General features: G+C 39.6%; 1 protein-coding gene across 5 annotated transcripts in view; it reads right to left on the reverse strand.

Annotated features, from left to right (window-relative positions):
* The window catches only part of LOC134617016 (cadherin-12-like), a 66,942-nt gene that overhangs the window by 31,301 nt on the left and 11,154 nt on the right, over positions 1-24,487 (reverse strand). For all 5 annotated transcript variants that reach the window (XR_010091492.1, XM_063462161.1, XM_063462160.1 and 2 more), the window contains 8 exons: positions 21,632-21,756; positions 19,839-20,008; positions 13,036-13,155; positions 9,985-10,152; positions 9,665-9,852; positions 3,983-4,236; positions 3,389-3,525; positions 33-154 (listed from right to left, as the gene is read on the reverse strand). Coding sequence is in view for 4 of the 5 variants with exons in the window: in XM_063462161.1 (XP_063318231.1) it covers positions 33-154; positions 3,389-3,525; positions 3,983-4,236; positions 9,665-9,852; positions 9,985-10,152; positions 13,036-13,155; positions 19,839-20,008; positions 21,632-21,756 (1,284 nt within the window). In the remaining variant the exon portion in view is untranslated. The remainder of the gene's footprint in view (positions 1-32; positions 155-3,388; positions 3,526-3,982; positions 4,237-9,664; positions 9,853-9,984; positions 10,153-13,035; positions 13,156-19,838; positions 20,009-21,631; positions 21,757-24,487) is intronic.

The raw sequence follows: 24,487 nt of genomic DNA on the forward strand, positions 1-24,487 counted from the left end.
AAGCTCTTTGTATGTGCTGTAGCTCAGCATACCTGTCCAGCTCTGGAGTTTTCACAGACGAATGTATCTGAAGGAGCAGTGAGCTGAGGAGGGAACTCATTCACATCCAGGACGTTGACCTTCACTAACACTTCTGCAGACAGCGAAGGATTATCTGTGAGGGTCAGCATGAAGCCGTGTATAATTAGTGTGACAGCCAAATATATTCATCAAAGCCTGTGTGACCCCAACATCCTGTGGGGTTCAAACTACCATTAGCTTGGCTCTGATTTTGAGTAGGTCACCTACAAAGAATACATTAGGTAACAATTGTGGGCATGTCCTGCAAACATTTCTTTACTTCCAGCTCCACATTTTTTACTCAACTCTAATCAAGTAACTCTGCATGAATCAAAATGTTGCATATATGTGCAAAACCACAGGGAACCACAGAGAAAAGGCAAACATCGAAAGGCTATTCACTGATTTGATAAAGATTATCGAGTAGCAGCCCACTTTAATGATATGAAACATGATGCAGCATCATTACAATTTTGTGCCATTGAACATGTTCCAGTACCTCCAACAGTGGAAGCCATGACTCATCATTGAAGAGAGGCATTCTGGGTATTCACCTTACAGACATTGTCATTTAGAGGACTGAATCATGAACTTGTACTGTGTTATGTTCTAGTTTCTTCATGATCTTATTTTTTCAGTACATGACAGTACATGATTTTTATAAGCTGTGATGATTGCATTTTTTAATAAGTAGTAATTTATGGATGTTATTAGAACGTTTAACAGACATCGATGGTCCAGCTTTGAGTTCTGAGAGGAGCCACAGACGATCGACAGGTGCAAAGGAGAGTTTGTAAAACAGAGTGAGATCCTCAACAGATGCTCTTTGGATTTTAAGCTGCTAGCGAGTAACTAAGAAATCTCAAGAATTAAAAAGTCAAACTCAGTCACATAAAGACAAAATGAAACAAAAATTTAGGAAGAGTTCACTAATATGGAACCCAACAAAAAGCCAGGTACAAATGGGAGAGAAAAGATCATCAATTATTTGAATCAGTTATGAGAATAAAGTCACGGGTCCATAATCCGGATTTATAAATGAAATCAGGTGGAAGAAAAGGTAACTGAGCACAAGAGAGGATTCATCTAAAGTGATTTTACCTTGGACAGTGACGCTAGAGCTGCAAATGTCTAGAAGTTCTTTTGTGACAAATCCCAGAGGACATTTGTAACGTGCAGACGTGGTAAACAAAAATCAAGCTCAAAACATCGTCTGTGGATCTGGAGTTATTCAAAAATACAGTAATTAATATTTCTAAAAGAGAACTTACTGATGGACTATCTCTGTTATCAAAAGCACTATCATTTTACCAAGTAGTGCTGTAAGTGTCTTTGTTGTAAAGAGGGACCTCTTTAGAAATAATGGTAAGTGTGATAGTGTGCGCAGGTCATACTATATTTCGCCATGAATCAAAATTTGAAATATTTGTCCTTTATTTTGTGCAGGGCTTCTGCACAACCTCGGTTAAATCTCTGTTAGAAACAAGTAGTTTCACCTTTTTCTCTTTTAAGGCCTCTTCAGACTAACACTCTTCTAATTGGCTGCCTTTAAATATTAGACAAAAAAATCCAAACCTACACAGCCCTGTGTGAAAAAGTGAAGCCGGTCAGCAGTTCAGTTTTTCTAGCCACAGCCAGGCTTGATTAATGTCACATCTGCTCTCAATCAAGAAATCATTTAAACAGGACCTGCCTGACAAAGTGGAGTAGACCAAAAGATCCTCAAAACCCAGACATCATGATGTGATCCAAGGAACAAATGAGAAACAAAGCAATTGAGATCTCTTAGTCTGCAAAATGTTAATGAGCCATTTCTGTGGGACTCCAGCGAATCACAGTCACAGTCTTTATCCACAAACATGGAACAGGGGTGAACCTTTCAAGGAGTAGCCGACCAAAATGACCCCAAGAGCACAGTGACGACTCATTCAAGAGGTCACAAAAGACCTAAGAACAACATCCAAAGAACTGCAGGCCTCCTTAGCCTCAGTTAAGGTCGGTGTTGCTGATCTCCAAGGCTTTTTGGAAAAAAATCTGTTGACTTATAGCAACAGTAAAATATGGTGGTGGTAGTGTGATGGTCTGGTGCTGTTTTGCTGCCTCTGAATGACTTAAGAAAAACAAAATGAAGAGTTTGGAGCGGCCTAGTCAATGTTCTGACCTGAACCCGATTGAGATGCTGTGTCACGACCTTACAGCGGTTCATGCTCAAACACCCTCCAATGTGGCTGAATTACAACTATTCTGCAAAGATGAGTGAGCAAGAATTTCTCCACAGTGCTGTAAAAGACTCATTATCAGTTATCACAAATGCTTGATTGCAGTTGTTGCAGCTAAGTGTCCCAGTCACTTTAGGTTCAGGTGCCGATCACTTTTCCACACACTGGGCCATGTTGGTTTGGATGTTTTCCCCTTAATAATAAACAGATTCATTTAGAAACTGCATTTTATGTTTACTTGTTTTGTCTTTGTCTAATATTTACATTTGCTTGATCTGAAACATTTAATATATACAAAAATACACAAAAAGAGAAAATCAGGAACACTTTTCCCACATCACTGTATGTAAAGTGTGAATCGTGAGGGGATAGTGTTCTGTTTTGTTCACACTGTCACTTAACACATGTAATACTTCATTGTTATACAGTGAAGACAAATATATAACATGTACAAAACACTTATTGGCTAGAAGAAACAATTACTGGTACATTTCTGTTGCTAACACAGTGAGAAATACAAAGAATCTAGAATAACCAATTAACCCAGCTCCACTAACTGCATGTCTTTGGAGTGCAGAGTCAAAGTGCACAGAGAACCCATGTAGCCACACGGAGAACATGCAAACGACACGTTAAACGTCCCTGGCTCGATGCTGGATTCAAACCTAGGACCTTATTGCTGTGAGGCAGCAGTGCTAAGCACAAGCTTTGAAAAAGGAAACAGGAAGGATTCATGTTTTTTCGTTTGTGAGATCTCAAAAGTAAATTAAATTTGTATGTTTTACTTAATCCCTCATTCTAAATTGACACCTGGGTCCTCACAATGATATCTAAATCCTGCCACAACCCCATTTTTCTATATAAGAAAATGCAGTCTTGGTGAATATTGTGTTCCCTGATAAGAACACTTTTCTTATAAGAGTTTTCTCCCATTGATAACTTATCACTCAACATTTATGTTGGAATTACTAACTCTAACATTTGTTTAGTTGGTGGAAGTGATGAGATGGTTATGAGATGACTGTTGACCTGTTTGCACAGTTAGTGTGTGTACAGTGTCTGACACACAAGTATACTGTGTTGTGTAGTTATTGGTGTGGAATACTTACTAAGTTTGGTTGCCACCACAGTGATATTGTGCAGAACAGCTGTCTCTCTGTCCAAGTATTCATTTGTGGATATGATTCCTTCCACCGTCTCAATGTCAAAAAAGCTGTCAGAGCCAGTCTGCCACTCCAGAGAATACCTGCATCAGACAGTCCATAGACTTTAACTTAATTTTACATTTTTATTGAAATTTAATTTGGTCAACCAGACATAAAAACTAATGGCATGTATAAAATCATCAGCCAAATCGAAAAAAAAAAAAAACTTTCAGGCTTTTTTGCCTGAAAGTTATACGTCTGCAGTGATCTGTCAGTTTGTGGTAATTAATCAATAGTTTCAATTCAGAGTTCTTTAAGTGCTTTTTATATGGAATCATATTTGATTATTTAACAAATTAACTCTCTTAATTGGTTAAACTGTTACTTGATGAACTGGTTTGAATTTACATTCTGATCAAGAATCCAGTTCAAACTATGATGTAGAACAACATCGTTACAATTTCCAGCCTTCCAGGAAATGAATAATACTGTTAACAATACTTAAAAAAATAAACAGTCTTTTGACATAATTCCACAGATCTGTGAAGAGCTTTCCACCTGACAGCACTGCTACTAGCATCCAGGTCATAAGCGGTCACTGAGCCAATGATGGTTCCTGGGGGAGTGTCCTCGTACACGTCCAAAGAATAGTAAGGCGTGGTGAAGACAGGAGGCTCGTCCACATCCAGTACGTTAATTTTGACTGTCACAGAGTCCTTGAAGGGCCCCAGATGGAGGAAACGGGGATCTAGCTCTGCATTAAATGCTTCCACCTTGAAAGTATAGGATGCTTGGGTTTCATAGTCAAGAGTCTGGAAAACATGGGAAGAAATCCACTGAGATGAAGAAAAATTCAGAGCAATCGTTATATATGTTCAAACTTTGGGCTATATGATTTTATGGAAATCAAAGACCGCAGATTGGAGATTGTCATTTAGAAAATAAAAACTATACAAAAATAATCTGCTGATTTGAGATGAAATGACCCAAGAAGAAATCCTGATGAACCTGCTGCATGGTTTGTTACCTCTGCAGAGAGAGGACGCCCCACAGGCCTTCTTTTTATGAAAAACTAAACACCAGCATTGTTTTTTGGTCTACAGTCATTTTAACTAAAATACTTTCTGAAGTATAATTTTAGGACCATCTGGGAACTTTTTAAAAGGACAACTACTGATATTTTTGTGGTACAAACAAAAATATCAATCTAGTGTGAAAGTTAAATAAAAATGACAATTTATTCATGTATGTGACTGTGAATTTCATGTTTAAAAAGTATTCTGCATGCTTTATTTTACGGTTATTGTGTTGTAAAATTAAACTATATGCCATTAAGAAAATGTTTTTACTTCCTTTTGCAATGTGAAGTTTTTTATTACGTGTGCTCAAATATGGGAGCACTGAACTTTTTTTTTTCCAGATTCATTTTGATGGCATCAAAGACGAGTGAAAACTTAAATTTAACAGTCCAATCAAATTCCTGTATTTTAAACCCCTTGTATATGTATTGTAGAATTAGTCAGTCAGCTGACATGCTTATCATCTCATTGTACAGGACAGAAAAATGCCAACCCTATCAAGAGACTTATTGGGCTGGATCAGGTGACCCTCAATCCTCCCTTAGTTATGCTGCAGTAGGTGTAGGCTGCCGGGGATTCCCATGATGCACTGGGTGTTTCTTCTTCACCCACTATGTGTTAACAGACCTCGCTGCTGAATCATGCTTGTTATTAATATCTGTCTCTCTTCCACAGCATGTCTTTATCCTGTCTTCCTTCTCTCACCCCAACCAATCACAGCAGATGGCCCCGCCCCTCCCTGAGCCTGGTTCTGCTGGAGGTTTCTTCCTGTTAAAAGGGAGTTTTTCCTTCCCACTGTCGCCAAAGTGCTTGCTCATAGGGGGTCATATGATTGTTGGGTTTTTCTCTGTATGTATTATTGTAGGGTCTACTTTACAATATAAAGCACCTTGAGACGACTGTTGTTGTGATTTGGTGCTGTGTAAAGGTCTTTTTGTCTTTAAGACTCTCCTGTAGTTTAATTTAATTGGTACGTGTTATTTTAGAATTTAGAATCACTAATTAACCTAAACCCACTAACTGCATATCTTTGGATTGTGGAAGGAAGCCAAAGTACTGGGAGAGATCCCAAACAACCGCAGGCATCATATTCAGGCTCCACACAGAAAGAACTTGGCCAGATGGTAGAGAAGGGTTGGTAGTTAAGTCCCAGACGTTGTAAGCTCCTTGCAATAGTGTCAGTGTGTATCAAACACAATGTAAAACAACTGAACTCAGAGATTAAAAATAGGTGCTTGGGTTCATACCATTTAAAGCCCCTCCAATAGCGTTAATCCGACAGTGGCATGCATCAGCTTTTGTCAAGTAATTTCTTCCACTTAAAACAGGTATAAGCTCCAAACAAGCATTTTTTTGTGTGTGAATACAAACATGAAGGACTGGTCAAGCTCATGAATGTGAAAGGGATAAACTGAGTAACATGTATGTGTTCATGCCGTTGTTCCACATTATGTCATGCTACAGCCTTGCCTGAGTGATTTTGTCATGGTAAAGGCTACGAATTTTTACATCCAAGTTACATTTTTGTTTTTAATTTAGAATAAATTCACAAATATTTCAAGTAAACGTTTTTCACTTTGTTATTATGGGGTATTGTGTGAAGGTCGGTGAACAAATCCATTTTTGAATAAGGCTGACATAAAAAAAACAACTGTGAATACGTTGCTTTGTAATTCAGCTTGGTACAGTTTGGTTGCATTTCCATATCAAAGTGTCTGTCTCTTTATTCGTCCCTCTGCATGTAGTTCAGTTCATTTCAGTATTATTTATGTAGAATAGTTATGTATATGTACGTATTCTAAATTGTATGAATTAGCCTGCTTCACAGTCACACTGTTAAATGAAAGGGGGGTGGCTGTGGCTCAGGTGGAAGAGCAGATCAGCTACTGATTGGAAGGTTGGTCGTTCGATCCTTGGCTTCCCCAGTCTGCATGCCAAATGTGCTTACTAACCCCAAGTTGTTCTCCGATGCGTCCATCGGAGTGTGAATGTTGGTTAGTTTGTATGAGTGGGTGTAAATGAGGCTATACAGCGCTTTGAGTACTCTGGGAGAATAGAAAAGCGCTATATAAGAATCAATTCATTTACCAAATGTGGTTTATAGTTCTAAATGCTTTAAATTGTCAGTGAGAATAGAGAAACACATTTGGCTGACACGTGTATTTGACCAGGACTATCATCACAGTGATGAGTGTAGGACAAACTGTTACGGCCCCTGGCCTCATGTGGGCCCGCCTTCCTGTACAGAAAATTCAAGCGTGCCAAGACTCACAGGTGATTGGCTGGCCAGGGACCTATGCCCGCCCAACTGCATGCAGATCAGAGTGTGCCAGTCCACACACACCATTGGCTGCTGCGGGATTCTCGGACGCAGCGGACCAATGACGCGGCTGCCTGCGTTTACCTGGGAGTACAAAAGGCTGAGGATTCCTCACTCATGGGGGACTCTTTGATTTGAACAGACCGTGTAGGCGGTCCCTCCTGCCTTTGTGCCGCTGCCTTTTGAGCCTCTGTTTTTTGAGATGCGGCCTTTGAGATGACTAGTGTTCTATTAGTGTACTTGTGTTATTTGAATATTTGAGAGTTGTTTTTTTGTTTGAATTGCCTCAGTGCCTAGTGAGCCATTTCACTAAGTATGTTCAGTTGTGGTAATAAACCTTGTGTTTTTTAATCTGACCCCCCCTGTCTCTGGGCTCATTTATGTTACCTCCCCTTGAAAAAGAGCCGGGGCGTAACACAAACGCTCTGACATTTCCTGTGAGAGATAAAGAAATGGAGGTGTAGACGAAGTCAAAGAAACCAAATTAGAAATGAGAGGGTAGTTGTTTTTTATGAACACCTGGCTTGACTGGTTGTGGAATAAATACAATGAACACAATGTGAAGACTTTACAGATAGCTTTTAGGACTTAGGATTATTTAAAAGGGAATCAAAATTGTTCCATCCATAAATGCATGAACAATTTTTTCAATATCACTCTTAGACACCATGTTTTTAATTTTAGCAATATTATGCAGATCAAAAATGCAGTCTTAGACACAAAATAACTTCAAGGTTTCTAATGGTTCTATAGATCCAGGTAATGACAACTATGATAAATTGACTGGTTCTTATTTATACTAGCACTTCTCTGCTCTACTTAACCACATAGAGGGCTTTACACACAAGTATATGTAACCCAGTAGAGAAAACCGCTTTTGTTGTTATTCTTTCTTGCTTTCTCTTTATTTGTATAAATGTATTTCCACTCTTTTATTTTGAAAAGAAACATTTCTTTTGAAAGAAGGAAGTGTGATCCTCTATCAAACTTTATTTTTCTGTTTACGGATCACATTGGGTAATGGCCATTTCATTTGTTGGAAGCGGTTTTAGTCCCGCCTTCCAAGCACCGGACCACCATTACACACGAGGTTTTTCGCACGTGGAAGGTAGACGAGACAGGCTTCGGATGGTCTGTGCGGAATTTTCTGTCATTTTGGCTAGGTGTTTTGTTGGCATTCTGGATGGATTACACTGGATTCTCTCCGGATGGAGATGGCGAGCCTGTGCCCAGACTAAACTGTTGCTGAAGAACTCTTCTCCCTCAAAAGAGGCATCAAAGTGGTAACACACAAACCACAAAACCAAGGAAAAAAAGAACTAGACTAGTAAGGAATCCTGACCTGACTAATGACCAAAAAGTGAAATATTGAGCTCAATAGGACTGTTTTATGCCAGCTTATTATTACTATTACTGCTGTTATTGTGGAATTTGTGTCTTATTTAATTTTCATTTCTGTACAAAATAATAACCATTGTTGCTCGCTTCCTGTCTCCAGCCATTTCACTCTGCATTCACCTCATTTCCTATTGTAATCCTGCTGAACCTAGCAACTAGTCTGTAGTTTTGGCTGTTCTAAACTATTTAAAGTGAGTCAGGGGTTACATATAAGTGCTTTCTATCTAATGTTTTCAATCTAATCAGGTCACCAGGAGCAACATCTGGGTTCATTATCTTATGCAAGAATACTCGCTGGAGCAGCGAGGAATCGAACCAGCAGCCTTGCAATTAGTCACACCTCTAATTGCAGGTGTGACCTCTCGGCGACTACATTTCTAATTTGCTTTCTTTGATTTCGTCTAAACCTCCATGTCTTTATCTCTCACAGGAATGTCAGAGCGTTTGTCCTGCACTCATCACTGTGATGATAGTCCTGGTCAAATACTCGTGTCAGCCAAATGTGTCTTTTATTCAACAAAATAACAAAATTGTCACCAGAGCACAAAGTACAATAGCCCCTTACATGGTATTACCCCAGTGACAGCACTTACAACGGACCAGACTGTCAGTTAGTGTTTTTCTATTTTCACTGACGATTTAACGCATTTAGAACTATGAACCACATTTAACAATATGACTGTGAAGCAGTCTAAGTCTACGTTCACACTGCAGGCGAAAGCGCATCAAATTGATTTTTTTGACCCTATGCGACCCATATCCGATCTTGGTATGACAGTGTGAACGGCACAAATCCGATATTTCCAAATCCGATCTGGGTCACTTTCGTATGTGGTTCTGAATCCGATACATATCTGATGTTTTAGAAAGCAACTGCTGTTTGATGGTCATGTCGCATTAAATCCGTCTTTTGCGTCACTGACACAAGACAGACGCCAATTATCAGCGCCGGAGAAGACAAACGAGAAAGCATGGTGGCCATTGTTAAAGCACAGGCTCTCTTTGTCTTTGTCAAAATTCTGTCGGTTACGACTGTGCAGAAGTTGATAGACTGCTGCAACAACACCTACTAGCTCTGTAGCCGCCATTTTTACTTCTGTAAACAGAGCGCGTTGTGCGTGACGTCTTCTTTTGCGCATGTGCGCCGCTTTGAGGGCCGTGAACTGTTCACACTAGAGCGCGTTTGCTGTCACATTTTATTCATAGTGTGAAAACCAGACAAAAAAACAAAATTGGATTTGATCAAAAAATCAGAATTGAGCATTAAGACCTGCAGTGTGAACGTAGCCTAATTCATATGATTTAAAGAACTTTGCATCAGCATAAAACAATCTTTCCATCATCAGCTTGAAGACATAAAATAAAGCGCTGTGTGAATGGATCAATGCTTTGCAGCAGAAAGCACTTAGAAAGCAACTAACGTGCACTAAAGGGTGGATTTACCTTTTTCAGAACAACGATCCCTTCTTGACTTTGACCATTAGAGATGATGTCAAACATGTTGCCCTCATCTCCTGGAACAATGGCATAATCCACCCGTGCGTTGCTGCCTACATCCAAATCCTGGGCTTGAATTCGTCCCACAGCTGCACCCAATGATGCTGACTCTGGTACATGAAGATGAAAAATACCTTAAAGAGTAAGAAAGATCAGTAAAAAGAGACAACCAATTAAACACTTATTAGTCCAACGTAACTGAATGAATGAATGAGTAGATTTTTTTCAAACAATGAGCAAATTAGACATTGCTAAAAGTTTGTTACTCTTAGTGAAGCGCGGAGGGTTGTCATTGACATCAGTCAGGGTGATATTGATGATGGTGGTGGAGGCCAGTCCGCCCAGTTGACCACCCATATCCTTGGCCTGGAGAAGAACCTGGTATTCCTGTTTCACCTCACGGTCCATGTTGGCCAGAGCTGTCCGAATTATACCTGAAAGGATTTGGTTTAACATTTTAGACCTCACTATAACAAAGAAGAAAGACAAAGATGATTCTGGCTTTAGTCTACACGGACCAGCACACCACGTCCATAAACGCTGTATGCCTGTATGAGTACAGGAAAAACCTTTTTTTCTGATTTTGCCTCAGTGCATCTAAGTGCTTCCTACATTTGAATATTTTTTTTTTTATTTGTCACAAACTCAAGATCCGGACACTCATTAACGTTATTGTTGGGTTATTCAGCATCATCCTACATGCAGGTGCGTATCAGACACTCTTCTGTCATACCGAGCACCTTTGTTGCTTTTTGATATCTCTCTTACTTCTTTTTGACATGTGTGTATGTAAGAGCATACATACTGAAAGCCGTGAGTATTTGTGTATATACAGATATAAATGCACATCTGTTCCATTTTTATTATAATGTTCAATTTGTAGGACAAGTAACAACAGACATTAGTAGTTGAAAGTTAAACCTTTAAGTGTTTTGATAAATATCAGCAGACAGTTTTATTTTCGTTAGGGAGAGTGTGGAGCCCATTACTGTGTGTTTACATAAGTGTGTTAGTTTAATATTATTTTTGGTAAATAAGATGTCCTGTGAAATCTGGATGCAGCTTTTGTCGTTGCTACATTCATGCCAGTAGGAGGCACTGTGAGGTTGTGGTTTGCCTGTATCCACTGGTTTCCCTTATAGCTGAGGAGGATTCAGTCACAGCAAACCAGTTTGTCACCTTTGTGTTTTCCAGGCACATGCTTCATCTTATACAACTGTTCACAGGCAACCACAACCTGGTACACTAGCCTAACTAAGCATTTAAAATACTTTCTACTCAAAGTGATTCAACCAACCAAACAGACACTTTCACACATTCTTCTCAGAGTAGGCTTTTCTCTGGGTTCAATATCTTTGCCAAGGATACTTTGACATGTAGGCTGGAAGAGCCAAGGATCTGATTGATGATCCATCTCCTAAGCACCAGCCACCAAGTGCCAAAACATTCCTCAAAGCGAGTCAGTCGCCATAGGTTCTGGAGTTAAAATGTCTACTTTACAGCATTAAAGAGCATGTTTACAGCCTGGTACAAAAACCATGTTCACTCTATGTCCCCAATTATGACAGCCTTTCTTATTGATAAGGTTGTCTGCTGAGCTCATTCTGCTAAAGAGAAAAAACACAGGTCTTTCAAAATTAACTGTTTACATCTGTCAAAAAATCGAAACATTTTTGAAAAAAAGTCAAAGGTCCAAGTCAATATGATAAGGTTGTATACCTTATTATATTTGACTTTTGATCTAAAATAATGCAAAACACAAAATTATATATAATTATATATAGAAATACTCTGTCTACTTGGAAGGTTTTCTTAAATTAATAGGAGGTAAGAAGAGTGCTGGCAGTGTTGTATAACCTGTGCAGGGTAGATTTGGTGTGCTAGTCTATGAGTAGGGCTGGGCCATATCATACCGTTCACGGTAACACCGGTATAATGTTGGGCAACGATAAGAAAATGAAATATGGCGATAGAATATGGGTAAAACACGCATGGGCAGTGCCTTTGTTTTCATACGCACATGGCTGAAAAAGCATGGCGGCGACGGAGAATGAGAAGGGCGAAAGCAGATCGTTGAATGAAACAGATGAACCTGGACTGGTTTGTAAAAATGCTGCAACTTCAGTGGTGTGGAACTGGTTTAGCTTTCGTCCGTCAGATACGCAACAAAGCACTATTTTTGGTAGAGCATGCTAGCAGGCTGTCGTTATTACCGTGTTTTTTGGAAAATACTTCACACTTAAAATCAATCCTTTGATTTTTCTGAAAATCGACAGTGCCCCTCACAACCCCGTGTGCCTTATGTATGAATTCTGGTTGTGTTTACTGACCTCAAGACGATTTTATGTGGCGCTCGAAAATCTGTCAAATGTTTTAGTACGACTTTGCTAAGCTACGAAGCCGCACCGCTTGATGGATTCTCGGAGCATTACGGCTATCGTAGGCAGGAGCCTCGCGGAGTGATACGTACTGTGCTTCAACATAATATTACCGTATTGTGTGTATAACCTCTTTTTAAGTTTTGTGGATATTATACATGGTTATGCTGAGGATATGTTGGCCAATTTCCACTGGAAATGCCTTTTGGTTAAACTGTCAGCAAGGAATTTGCATTTGCACTGTTAATTTTTATATAACTTTAATGCACATAAAAAACAGCTGCTTGTTTAAGTGAAAATACATTGATGGGTTTTTTTTTTTGCACTAATAAAGTTGTGGAGTTGTAAAGTATTTTGTCTAGTGTCAATTATATTGTCAGTTATATCGTTATCGCAAATTTTCCAATGTATATTGTGATAAATATTTTTGGTCACATCGCCCTGCTCTAACTATGAGTGATTTTGTGTCTGTCTGCTGTCAGCCTTCAGCGAGCTATCTAATTTAAAGTTAACAGTTCATGTGTATATTAATGTCTGTTTCTTTACAGTAGATGTTTGCTGTGTGAAACAAACAGTGGTGGATGAAGCAGCTACAAAGTTGACTTTTCTTCACACTTGAGTTTAACGTGTGGTTTGATGAAGGACGCCCGGCAGCTTTTTCCCAATAAAGGTCTTTACAGGAACAAAAGCTGCTGTTTTTTCACTATATCTGTGCTCTTAGATATGTTTCTATTGCAGGTCTATTTTTACATTGACCTGCAATAGAAACACTCACAACGTAAAGCTCATGTTTCCATGGTAACTTGTCTTTGTGGTGCTTGTTTTATCATTCAGGGGTAGGACTGGGGAGAAACTCGTGAGGTATCATGAAATGAACTGAATTCATGCGACGTCTGAATTCTGTTAGTAACAGAAACGTTCCAGCTGCTGTCCTGTCACCTGTTTTGGGGTCCACAGAGAAGTAGGGCTGGCCGTGAAGGATGCTGTAGACAATGCGAGCACTGTTGCCGTACGTGGGGTCATCTGCATCTGTGGCAGTCACCTGTGTCACGTAGGTTCCTAAACAAACACAAACATGTTCGCACAGATTATGTAAAAACAGGTTACGTTTCTCTCTAGAAACTGAGAAGCAGCGACCTCTGCACGCTACGCACCTCAGGATCTGCTGACCGTGCTCTGTGATTTTACTTGGCCTGTCACTTTGTGGCTGAGTTGTTGTCACTCCTACTCTCTTCCACATTGTTATGCCACTAATCACTAACTGTGGAATATTAAATGGCGAGAACATTTCACAGCTTGACTTGTTGCACAGATGGCATCCTATCATGGTACCTCACTGGAATTCACTGAGCTCCAGAAAATGACCCAATGTTTGACAAATGTTTGCAGCCTGTTTGATTTTATGCGTCTGTGGCGGTGGAAGTGAACCACTACTGAGGTTCACCATATGTAAGAGGACAATACTGACTTTTTTTTTTAAATTCTCCTGTAAAGGAAACAGAATGTGGGAAAAATGGGCACAACTTGCCCATCACTGAGTTCACTGAGGTAGTTCAATAATTCAGTAATTCCTTGGTGGCCCCAGGGGTGGGTGGCACTTGCCACGAGTTCCTAAAGGCTCTGGATATTGTAGGGCTGTTCTGGTTCACGCACTTCTGCAACATCACATGGAGATCTAAACACTCCTTAGCCTCCCTGGGAAGGTCTGCCCTTTGTCACTGATTCAGTTCATAATCTTCACAGACAGGATATCCAACCAAGTGGTGGAAGGTTTCCTGGGTTAAGCTGCTACCCCATGACCTGGCTCGGATAAGCAGAAGAAAATAGATGGATGGATGTATGCCAAGACTTTGGAGAACAAAAAAGAAAGATCAGATAATTTGATCTTGTAAACACACCCTAAGAAAGCAGTCTTACATATTTGTTTAATATGTGCGTTGAAGGACATGTCCTGGTCAAAAATGACTCCAAGGTTCCTCACAGCATTACTGGAGGCCAAGGTAATGCCATCCAGAGTAAGAATCTGGTTAGATACCATATTTCTAAGATTTTCAGGGCCGAGTACAATAACCTCAGTTTGATCTGAATTAAGAAGCAGAAAGTTAGCGGCCATCCAGGTCTTTATGTCTTTAAGACATTCCTGCATGTTAACTAACTGGTGTCTATTATCTGAATTCATGGATAGACAGTGTTGGGAAGGTTACTTTTAAAATGTATTCCATTACAGATTACAGATTACATGCCCCAAAATGTATTTTGTAACGTATTCCGTTACGTTACTCAATGAGGGTAACGTATTCTGAATACTCTGGATTACTTAATATATTATCATGCTTTTTACAGCTACATGAATGTACTATTGCTGTGTGATTTATTACTATTACTGAAGGTCCGCGGCTCCGAACCGTAGTAAAGGGACCTCTGGCTTATACGTCGGGTTCGTGTCGGGCTCGTAGCTGAAAACTAGCTTTACTTTGTTGTCTGGGTCAACTTTGCTAGCGAGAGACAGAGAGAGGCGTTGAAAGGCTGCTCCAACGGAACTTATTGTTTCAGAGGAAAACACGAACACAGTGTACAGTCGAGTCTTAATAGCTTACTTACAACTGGGCTCGTCAGGCACTCTTCTTGGCTGCAGTGGTTATTATTATATTTACATGCTTCCAGCTCCCGTTTCTGCTCCGTGACAGCTCGGACTTTTCCACTTTCCTTTTTCTCCCTCCCTCGCTCACAGACACATAACGGGTATGGCAGTCCATTCTCCCTGCAGCACGGACTACACTGCCCATGAGGCTACATTCTTTAGCGCTATGCCTGTAACGCTCTCTTATTGACTTCATATTAAATCATTTTTAAAAATATTTCTTCACGTCATTAGGACACGCGAGATTGAGACATGGGCATTAAGGCCTCTTAATGCGTGTTTTGTTTGGGTTTCCACCTGTGTGGAATTACCAAAAATAGAGGGCATAGCCAAACATATTGTGGCGAGCTCAGACAAGGAGGAGACAGATGTGTCGTTTGGTCTTGCTTCCCCGAGTTTCCAGCAGTGTTGCCAACTCCTCAGTAAGGAAAATCGCTATTGGCTGTCCTAAAAGTCGCTAAATCGCTAGAAGTCGCTAAATGATGTCATCACCTAATTTGCATAATTGGTCATGCTAATGTAATTGTAACCTATGTTGTTGGAGAGAGAAATAACATCGTGGAAGAGACATAAAGTGAGTAAAAAACGTCCTAAATGCATTTAGAGTTTATTTAGAACTACAAATTAAATTTCTTTTAGCAATTATTGTTTTTTTTAATGTCACAATTCCAACCCTGCTCCTTTACCCGGGCTTGGACCGGCAAAAGTGACCCGAAATAGGCACTCTGGTGGAGTTACTTTGTGTGTGTGTGTTTATAAGTAGTTTTAAACCTTGTGATCCACAAAACAGCATAAGAGTAAAAGAGTAAAAGAAGAACTGACTGCGTTACAGCACCCACTGCTTGTTGAGAGTAAAAGCGATATGCGCTTTCACGTCTTTTTTTAGCGACTAGGGGGTCTGAAAACTCGCTAAATATAGCGACAAAGTCGCTAAGTTGGCAACACTGGTTTCCAGGGAGCACAGCCGTTTATTTTCCAACAGAAACACACCACCGCTAACCAAACTGCTCGGCATAGCTTAGCACAACAACAACAACAAAAAGGCGCTCTCTCACCCAGGAAACACACAGTCGCAGAGAGCGCGCGTCGCCCTGTAACCATGGCAACCGTAACGCTGCCGCCTGGAACAACAGAGCATAGCTGTCAAATAAAACCCAAACACTCCTGACCCGTGACAATATGAAACAGGAAAATACCGCCGTGTAATCCATTTACTTCAACAAAGTAACTGTATTCTAAATACCACCTTTTTAAACGGTAACTGTAACGGAATACAGTTACTCATATTTTGTATTTTAAATACGTAACGGCGGTACATGTATTCCGTTACTCCCCAACACTGTGGATAGATGAAGTGGAACTCCATAACTAGCCTTAGCTAGCCTAGCTGTGTGTGAGAAGACTGCCCATTTAAGAACAAATTGGAGTCTGTTAGATAGACATGATTCAAACAACTGCAGTGTAGCACCTGTAATACTTTCAGCATGCTCTAATCTCTATAACAAAAAATAATAAAATGGTGAGCAATTTTGAACGCTGCACTGAGGTCTAGCAGGACAAGCACAGAGATGAGTCCACTGTCAGACGCCATAAGAAAATCATTTGTAACCTTCACTAAAGCTGTTTCTGTGCTGTGATGAGCTCTGAAACCTAAAATCTGATAAATAGAGATAGGTTGATCATAGCCTGAAGAACTAATTCATTTTAGGACGTCTTATAAGAATGGGGTCTAAAAGACACATTGATGGTTTGGGGGAAGTAATTACTGAAGTTAACTTAGAAAGATGGAGAAAAAGAGTCTAAATGAATATCAGTGCTGCTGAAAGTAGCTAAACGTAAATCTAAGTCTGTGAGATGGTTATGAATATTCTTCTTCTAATGGTTCAAATTTTATTTGTGAAGACTGTTACTAGATAAGGTTAAATGAATACTTGGTTCAACAGAGGTCTGACTTTTTGTCAGCCTGGCTACAGTGCTGAAGAGGAACCTAGGGTTGTTCTTCTTTCCTTCGATCAGTGATGGATACTAAAACGTTCTAGCTTTGCAGAAGTTTTTTTCTGTAAAAAGAACACCTTATATAGAGAATTCATTAAAAAGAGAACTACAGAATCTGAAAAGAAATATAAAAAGTATAAAAATAAATTAACTAACATAATGAGAACTTGTAAAAAAGAATACTTCATCAAAAAGTTAGAAGATAATAAAGATAGCATGAAAGGGATATGGAAGGTATTAAATAGTATAATAAAAAATGGACCAAGGACTAATGACTACCCTGGGTATTTTATGGAAGGGACAAATACTATTAGTAAAATGAACGAAGTAGTAAATGGATTCAATGAATTTTTTGTAAATATAGGGCCAAAACTGGCTGCTGAAATAAAGGTTGATATGATAGAAAGAGAGACTGGAGGAAACATTGAAAGGAATGCAAGTTCAATGTTTTTAAGAGCAGTGGAAGAGAAGGAGATATATGACATTGTCAGTGGACTTAAGAACAAAACAAGTACTGACTGTCATGATATTGATATGGTAACGGTAAAGAGAGTAATTGATGGTATTGTAAAACCGCTACAATATATTTTTAATTTGTCTTTCCAGGAAGGGGTTTTTCCACAAAAAATGAAAGTTGCAAAATTATTCCCATTTATAAATCAGGTGAAAAGCATTGTTTTACAAATTATAGACCAGTGTCGGTACTCTCCCAGTTTTCTAAGATACTGGAAAAACAATTTCTAAAAAGATTTGATAGCTTTGTGGATAAATATGAATTGTTGGCAAATTGCCAGTATGGGTTTAGAAATAACAGATCAACAGTTTTGGCACTGATGGATTTAATGGAAGAAATAACTGAATGTATGGATAACAAGAAGTATGCACTTGGAGTCTTTCTAGACCTAAAAAAAGCATTTGATACTGTGGACCACAAAATTCTAATAATCAAACTGGAAAAATATGGGTTTAGGGGTGTGGTATTGGATTGGATAAAAAGCTATGTGATGAATCGACAGCAATATGTACAAATAAATGAGTTTAAATCTAAATTGATGGATATTGAATGTGGAGTACCTCAAGGATCAGTATTGGGACCAAAAATGTTTATTATGTATATAAATGATATTTGTAAAGTATCGAAGATACTAAAGTTTGTAATTTTTGCAGATGATACCAATATACTTTGTTCAGGTGTGGAATTTCAACAGGTTTTGGAGGTGATCACACAGGAGTTAAAGATATTAAAGAAGTGGTTTGATAGAAACAAATTGTCCTTAAATTTAAATAAAACAAAATTTATGTTATTCGGAAACTATAAGAAAAACATTAACATTGAAATTTGTGTTGATAATGTATATCTAGAAAGGGTTAATACCATAAAATTTCTTGGTGTGATCATTGATCATAAGGCCTGTTGGAAATCACACATCACTTATGTGAGGGGAAAGTTAGCACGGGGCATTGCTGTCTTGGGGAAAGTAAAACAATTTCTGGATAGGAAAACATTGTATATGTTATATTGTGCTTCACTATTACCATACAGGAGTTATTGTGTAGAGGTTTGGGGAAATACATATAAGAGTAATATTCAGACTATAATCATAATGCAGAAAAGGGCTATTAGACTAATAAATCAGGAGGGGTATAGGGCTCACACAAACGCGCTCTTTATTAAGACGCAAGCTATAAAATTCCAGGATCTGGTGAAGTTTAAAACAGTGCAAATAATATATAAGGCAAGGAAAGGGATGCTCCCAATCGAAATAAGTAAATGGTTCTTAGAAAGAGAAGGGAGGTATAATTTTAGAGGGAAGTGGAATTTAAAATTACAAAGAGTAAGAACAACATTGAAAAGGATGTCTATTTCAATAGCGGGAGTTAAATTCTGGAATGAGTTAAAAGAAGAAATAAAGGTCAGTAGTGATATAAACCAGTTTAAAATAAAACTCAAAAAAGAAATTTTAAATAAGTATAAGAATGAAGAAAATGCAATTAACCCAAGACAGCAGTCAAACTGATGTTTATTTTCTTCTGCAAATTAGCAAATCTAAATATAGTTTTAGTTGAACATGAGAAAATATTTTTTTGTGATGTTATGTTCTAAGTTGAGGGCATTGTATACGTTTTTGTTGTTCAAATTTAGATGATGAGGATGTAAACCTGAGGGGGTAGGGCTAAATAAGTATATACTTCTGCCTACTCCTCTTCAAACAACTGCATGGGATGATTTTATGAAATGTTGGTAAATGTATATGTTTGAAATAAAAATGAACTGAACTGAACTGTATAGAGCAGCAAACTATTTTTTCAGGCTAAATGATGATCTTCTAAATAAGATCCCAGTTTCTCTCCAGTTTACAAGTTCTCTGTTTTAAGCTGCATGTTTGACGGTTATACCAGGGAATCAAGAACTTCTGATTTCAGGCTTTCTTTTTAAGAGGAGCTACAGTAGCCAGAGTGGTACGCAGGGAAGATGTAAAATTATTAAGCTGATAATTGACCTCTGTGGGAGTAGGTAACCACTCTGCATTGTTTTGGCACATGTCACTGAAGAAGATAACAGTAGAGAGACAGTGGCGCTGTCACTTGGTGTTTGCTCTCTCTGCAGCAGAGTATTGCTTCCTGTTCCACAGTGTGTAGCTTATCTGTGGAGCCAGTTGATTTAAAAACTTGCAGATAACGCCTGATTTCATAGTGAAATCTTCACGTGCTCAATCCAAAGCACATTCTCTGTTTATTCACCCGCTAATTACATTCACAGTATTCACTATCCCCTACCTTATTGGACCAGGGGTGACATATTCAGCTGCAACTGAGCCAGCCAGCAATCTAAGCAGATCTCCTTAGATTGCTGGCTGGCTCAGTTGTGTCTAAAACACAAAGTAGATAACTGGGAAAGTTTCTGGGAAAAACCTGGTCTTGTTACGAGAGACTGTCCTGTCTAAAAAATTAGTTTCATTTTTAATATATTTTTGTGCATTGTGTATTTTTTTATACCTAAAATATATTTTCCTTGATAAGGAGTGTACACTTTCATTTAGCTTTATGAGTTCTGGTATCTAAATTCTTCATCCACCTACTGCATCCGAGCCTGTAGCTGTCTTACCTGTTGGGGACATCTCTGGGACACTGGCGCTGTAGGGTCCATCTGGGAACTGAGGTTCATTGTCATTAATATCCTGCACCTTGATGATAAACTCGGACTCTGGCTCGAGAGGGATGCCTGTATGAATGTCAACAGCCTGGGCCTTCAGCGTATAGAACGATTTTTTCTCCCTGCAAAACATCAAGTATTAAATTTACACACACTGAATTCACTGGCACATACTTAACTGATATGATTATGTGTTCAGGCTATGAGTCTCATGGTGTCTCAGCATTGATTCCATGTCAGGCTGCACTCATGCTGCCAAACAGACTGTTAAAGAAAATGGAATTATTAGATGTGCTGTAGATCAAGTAGTGACTCAGTTTTGGGACAGGAAAGTGTTTTGTCCATAGAAATGCTTGACTATTGATGCAAATGCATGAATAAAGATAGACTTTTATTGGCATAGTCACAGTTTTATACTTACGGGGGGTTGTTCATGTGCAAAGCTTAGTTTATCTTTTTTTTTTCCTAAAGTCATATCAAAGAGGAACTTTCTTTTATGATATGATTTTCTGAATTTTAATGTGACACTAAGATATCCAACAATATCTTGTTTATTTAATTGTGGAGGGGTGTGGTTTATGGCTCAGCTGCAGGGGAGGGGTGGAGCAGTGGGTTCAGGGTGTGGTGTCGGGGGAGGCGGACCCACACAGGTGTTCTGCATCACCCGGCCACGCCTTTCCTATTTCAGTCAGATGCGGGGACCTGATGGGAGAGCTCTGTGTGGTGCAGAGCCGATGAGGACAAGTGGAAAGCTGCCCCACTGTTAATCCAAGATCACTGGACTAGCAACGCAGTTACATCATTTGCCCAAAAGTAAACATGTGGTAAAAACCTGCAATTGCAAAAAAGCAAAAACAACAACAAAACAACTGCCACTGTGGTCAAAGTCTTCACCCCATTCACCTCTGCTGTCTGTCCTTAATTAACCAGGATTATAGCAAACATGCATTAGCCCTGTAACAGACTGAGCGCCGTGCCCACCCAGTCTCTTCCCCCAAAAGCTGAATCTGTACTATTTAGGTGGAATGGGTTCTCTCTCTCTTACACACACACACACTTTAGAGCGTGCTGATTTTGTATAGAATCAAAGTGCAGTCTCTGGTTTATTTTCATTTATATAAATTTGACAGTTTTACTGTGTATTGTACGTAACAAATGACTGCAACACAATGTGATGGCAGCATGTGAATATTATCAAGCCCACAACGGTAGAAACTCTGAAGGCAGATGTTACTCACGATTGGGAGTCGTTGAAAAAAAGACCAAAGTCTCCAAACAACAGGGCTGTCCGCCCGCAGTGACAGTTCAGGAGAAATTGTAATGACACATCTTGAGTTTTAAAGCTAATGCATATGTTCAGTGATGTTTCCTGAGGTCAGCAGCTGTTTCAGGTCTTGAACATCAAACATTCTTGCTCAGGTGACTCAGCTGAAGCTGATCAAGCCTTAGCTTGTCCCAACGCTCCCTGTTCTTTGGAAAAAAAAAGTCGCCTTGAATCTTAAATCTTTTTTTTTTTTTTAAATCTCAGCCAAAGTCAGCATCTCTGTGGACACAATCATCTCTCTCTGACAGAAAAAGGTTGATTCTGATTTGTCCAAGTCTCACTTTTTTCCCTGTCCATTGTAACTCCTGAGAAAAACAGTTTGGGAGGATGTGCCTCCTCTGGGTTCCTATATTACTGTTTTCAGTAATATCTAAGTAGGATAGCTTAGTCAGTTTAGACATTATTATTGGTAGGTACTGACCTGTCAAGCACCACCTGTGCATGTATATCTCCTGTCATTTGGTCAATGGTGAAGACGGACCCCACTCCCTCTCCTGAGAGTGTATATTTCACTGCATTATCTCCCTGGTCCATCTCTGTGTGGAGCTGCAGAGGAAATTATTATGAAATAATGTGTCAGAAAATCAGTACAACAAATACTGTATTGTTTTCTTATTTAGGAGATGATATGCACATTAACTGCAGCAGTCTTCATTTGTTGTCTATGAGAACGATATGAATACACTGACTAGCTCCTGCATTCGGTACACCTGTTCAATCAGCATGACATAGTGTGTAATGTGTATCTGTTTGTAAGCATGTAGACTTGGTCAGTATAACCTGCTGAAGTGGAACAAGAGTGATCTAAGTGACTATGAATGTGGCATAGTTTGGGAGTGAGGTGGGCTGGGCTTATTTCAGAAGCTGCTACCTGCTGCAGGCCTCGAGGGCCGGAGTTTGAAACCCTGATCTGCTGGGAGTTTCCTGCACAAGTGTCTCGAGGGTTTAGAGAGGGTGAGCAGCAGCCTCGTTGATGCCAGAGGTCAGTGCAGAACAGTCAGACTGCTCTAACTTTGGTTAATGTTTTTTGTTTATAAATGAAATCGTCATTTAAAAACAGTTTTTTCCATTTATTTGGGTTTATTTGGGTCATCTTTGTCTAATATTAATTTTTCACTAACATGCCATTTTTAGTCCAAATCCCATGCTAACTAGAAACATTTGGGCTTAACAGTGTAACAGATGAATGAGTTCAGTGTTTACATTGAACCACAACGTTTGCATGATAATTAGGGGTGGGAATTTAAAGCGTTAACTGCGATTAATTAAAAAAATAATACATTTAATAACACTGGCTTGACATATTTGCATTCCAAGCAAAGAGGAACTTTTGTCAATGCACCATTTCCTGGTATACCGATTACACTGATGCACACATCAGAGCCACAAAGAATCAGAAGAAAATGCGTTGCTCGGACTGATCAGAGGCTAATTTCATTTCTAAAGACTACCCAATGGAAGCCTTGATAAAAGCGTGGTTTTGTGCAAACTGTGCAAAAAGGAGTTTGCATACCACCGAAGCACTTCAACCTTACGGTACCATCTAAATGCAAAACATGTTGCAGTGAGCACAGAAACTGTGGGAGCTGTTAGTGCTAGCAGTCCCAGTACCAACAAAAGGTGTCGGCAGCCCAAACGTGATGAAATGACTGGCTTCAGGACCACAATTAGCAAGTCAACATCAGACAAACTTACAAATTCTCTCGCAAAATGGATTGCTCTGTCTGTAGACCACTATCAGTGAGAGAAGATAGCGGGTTAGAAAATGTGCTACAGTTAGTGTCAGGTGATCCAACTTTCCAGCTGCCTATTTCAAGTAAAGTTCAACAGCTTTATGACACTGAAAAGCAAACAAAATGAGATTACAGACAGCCCTGCTAATATGGAGGAACCACACCAGGAGCAAACAAGACTGGGGCAACAGAAAGAGCCACTTGAGCCATGCAGGTAAATAAAACTATTTTTTACTTATTGTTACTGTTTCTTCAAAAAGCTCTATAGTTGACAGTTATTGTGTAGATTAATAATTACTTTGTTGAACGGTCTACTACAGAGGCGAGGCTGCCGGACACTGGCGCCACCGGGCCCTCTGACCACCACCAGTAGGCAACAGGCGAAGTGTCTTGTCCAAGGACACAACGACCGAGACTGTCCAAGCTGGGGCTCGAATCGGCAACCTTCCGATTACAAGGCGAACTCCCAACTCTTGAGCCACGATCGCCCCAGGTGAGACATCTGTCTCATGTTCAGTGGTGTTACCTGCTTTCTGCCACCTGCATCACACCATGGAGGTCTGCGATGATGACTCAAACTACATGGTGAAATTTAAGACTGCCTTCAAAAAGGTGTAGCTACACTCAACCATCAATGGCTCCAGATAGCTGCTGTGCTTGACCCACTTTAAGGATTTAAAGTGTCTTGCAAGGGGACTGCGAGAAGAGGTTTGGAGTAGCCTTGAGGCCCTGCTGCAGGAACAGTGTGAAGCTGGCACCACAAAGGAGCCAGCAGAGACAAAGAGCATCCTCCTCTCTGATGAGGAAGAGTTTGTACAGAGCAGAATCCACCATCAGCCAGACAGACTGCCCGCTGCAGTGGTGGTCCGGTCGAGCAGGGACCCACCCACAGCTGTCTGTGCTGGCCCACAAGTATTTGATTGGTCCTGCCACTCCTGTCCCATGTGACTGTTCTCACCTGCAGGTCACATAGTAACAAAAAGAGAGCTGCTCTGAACATGTGAACAGGCTAGTTTGTCTAAGTAACTGGCTGAAAGAGACGGACAGTAAATAAGCATGGAGGTACTGTGAGTAAATGGACTGGTTCTTATGTAGCGGTTTTCTACTCTGAGCACTCGAAGCGCTTTATACAACTAATTCATTCACCCAATCACACAAGCACTTTTTCTAAGCTGTTAGTGCCTGTCTAACATTCATATACATTGACACTCCAATGGATGCATCGGAGAGCAGCAGGAGGTTAGTATCTTTCCCAAGGATATTTGGCATGTAGACTAGGGGGAAGCCGGGAATCGAACCACCAACCTTCCAATCATTAGCTGCTCTACCGCCTGAGCTACATGTTTTAGGTTCACTGTTTTAGCCTAATGTACAAAATAATGTTGGCTCAGGTTACTCAGAGTTTAAAGGTGAAGCTGCTCAAATAACCTTTTATGTTTATTTTTTTTAAGAAGATTAAACTTCACTTATGTTGAAATTATTATTATTATTTAAAAACATTTGCATTTTGAAAATGTACTTAAAGTACTTAAAATAACGCTTCA

The sequence above is a fragment of the Pelmatolapia mariae genome, linkage group LG18 (assembly GCF_036321145.2).
Source record: "Pelmatolapia mariae isolate MD_Pm_ZW linkage group LG18, Pm_UMD_F_2, whole genome shotgun sequence".
In the NCBI taxonomy this organism is placed as follows: Eukaryota; Metazoa; Chordata; class Actinopteri; order Cichliformes; family Cichlidae; genus Pelmatolapia; species Pelmatolapia mariae.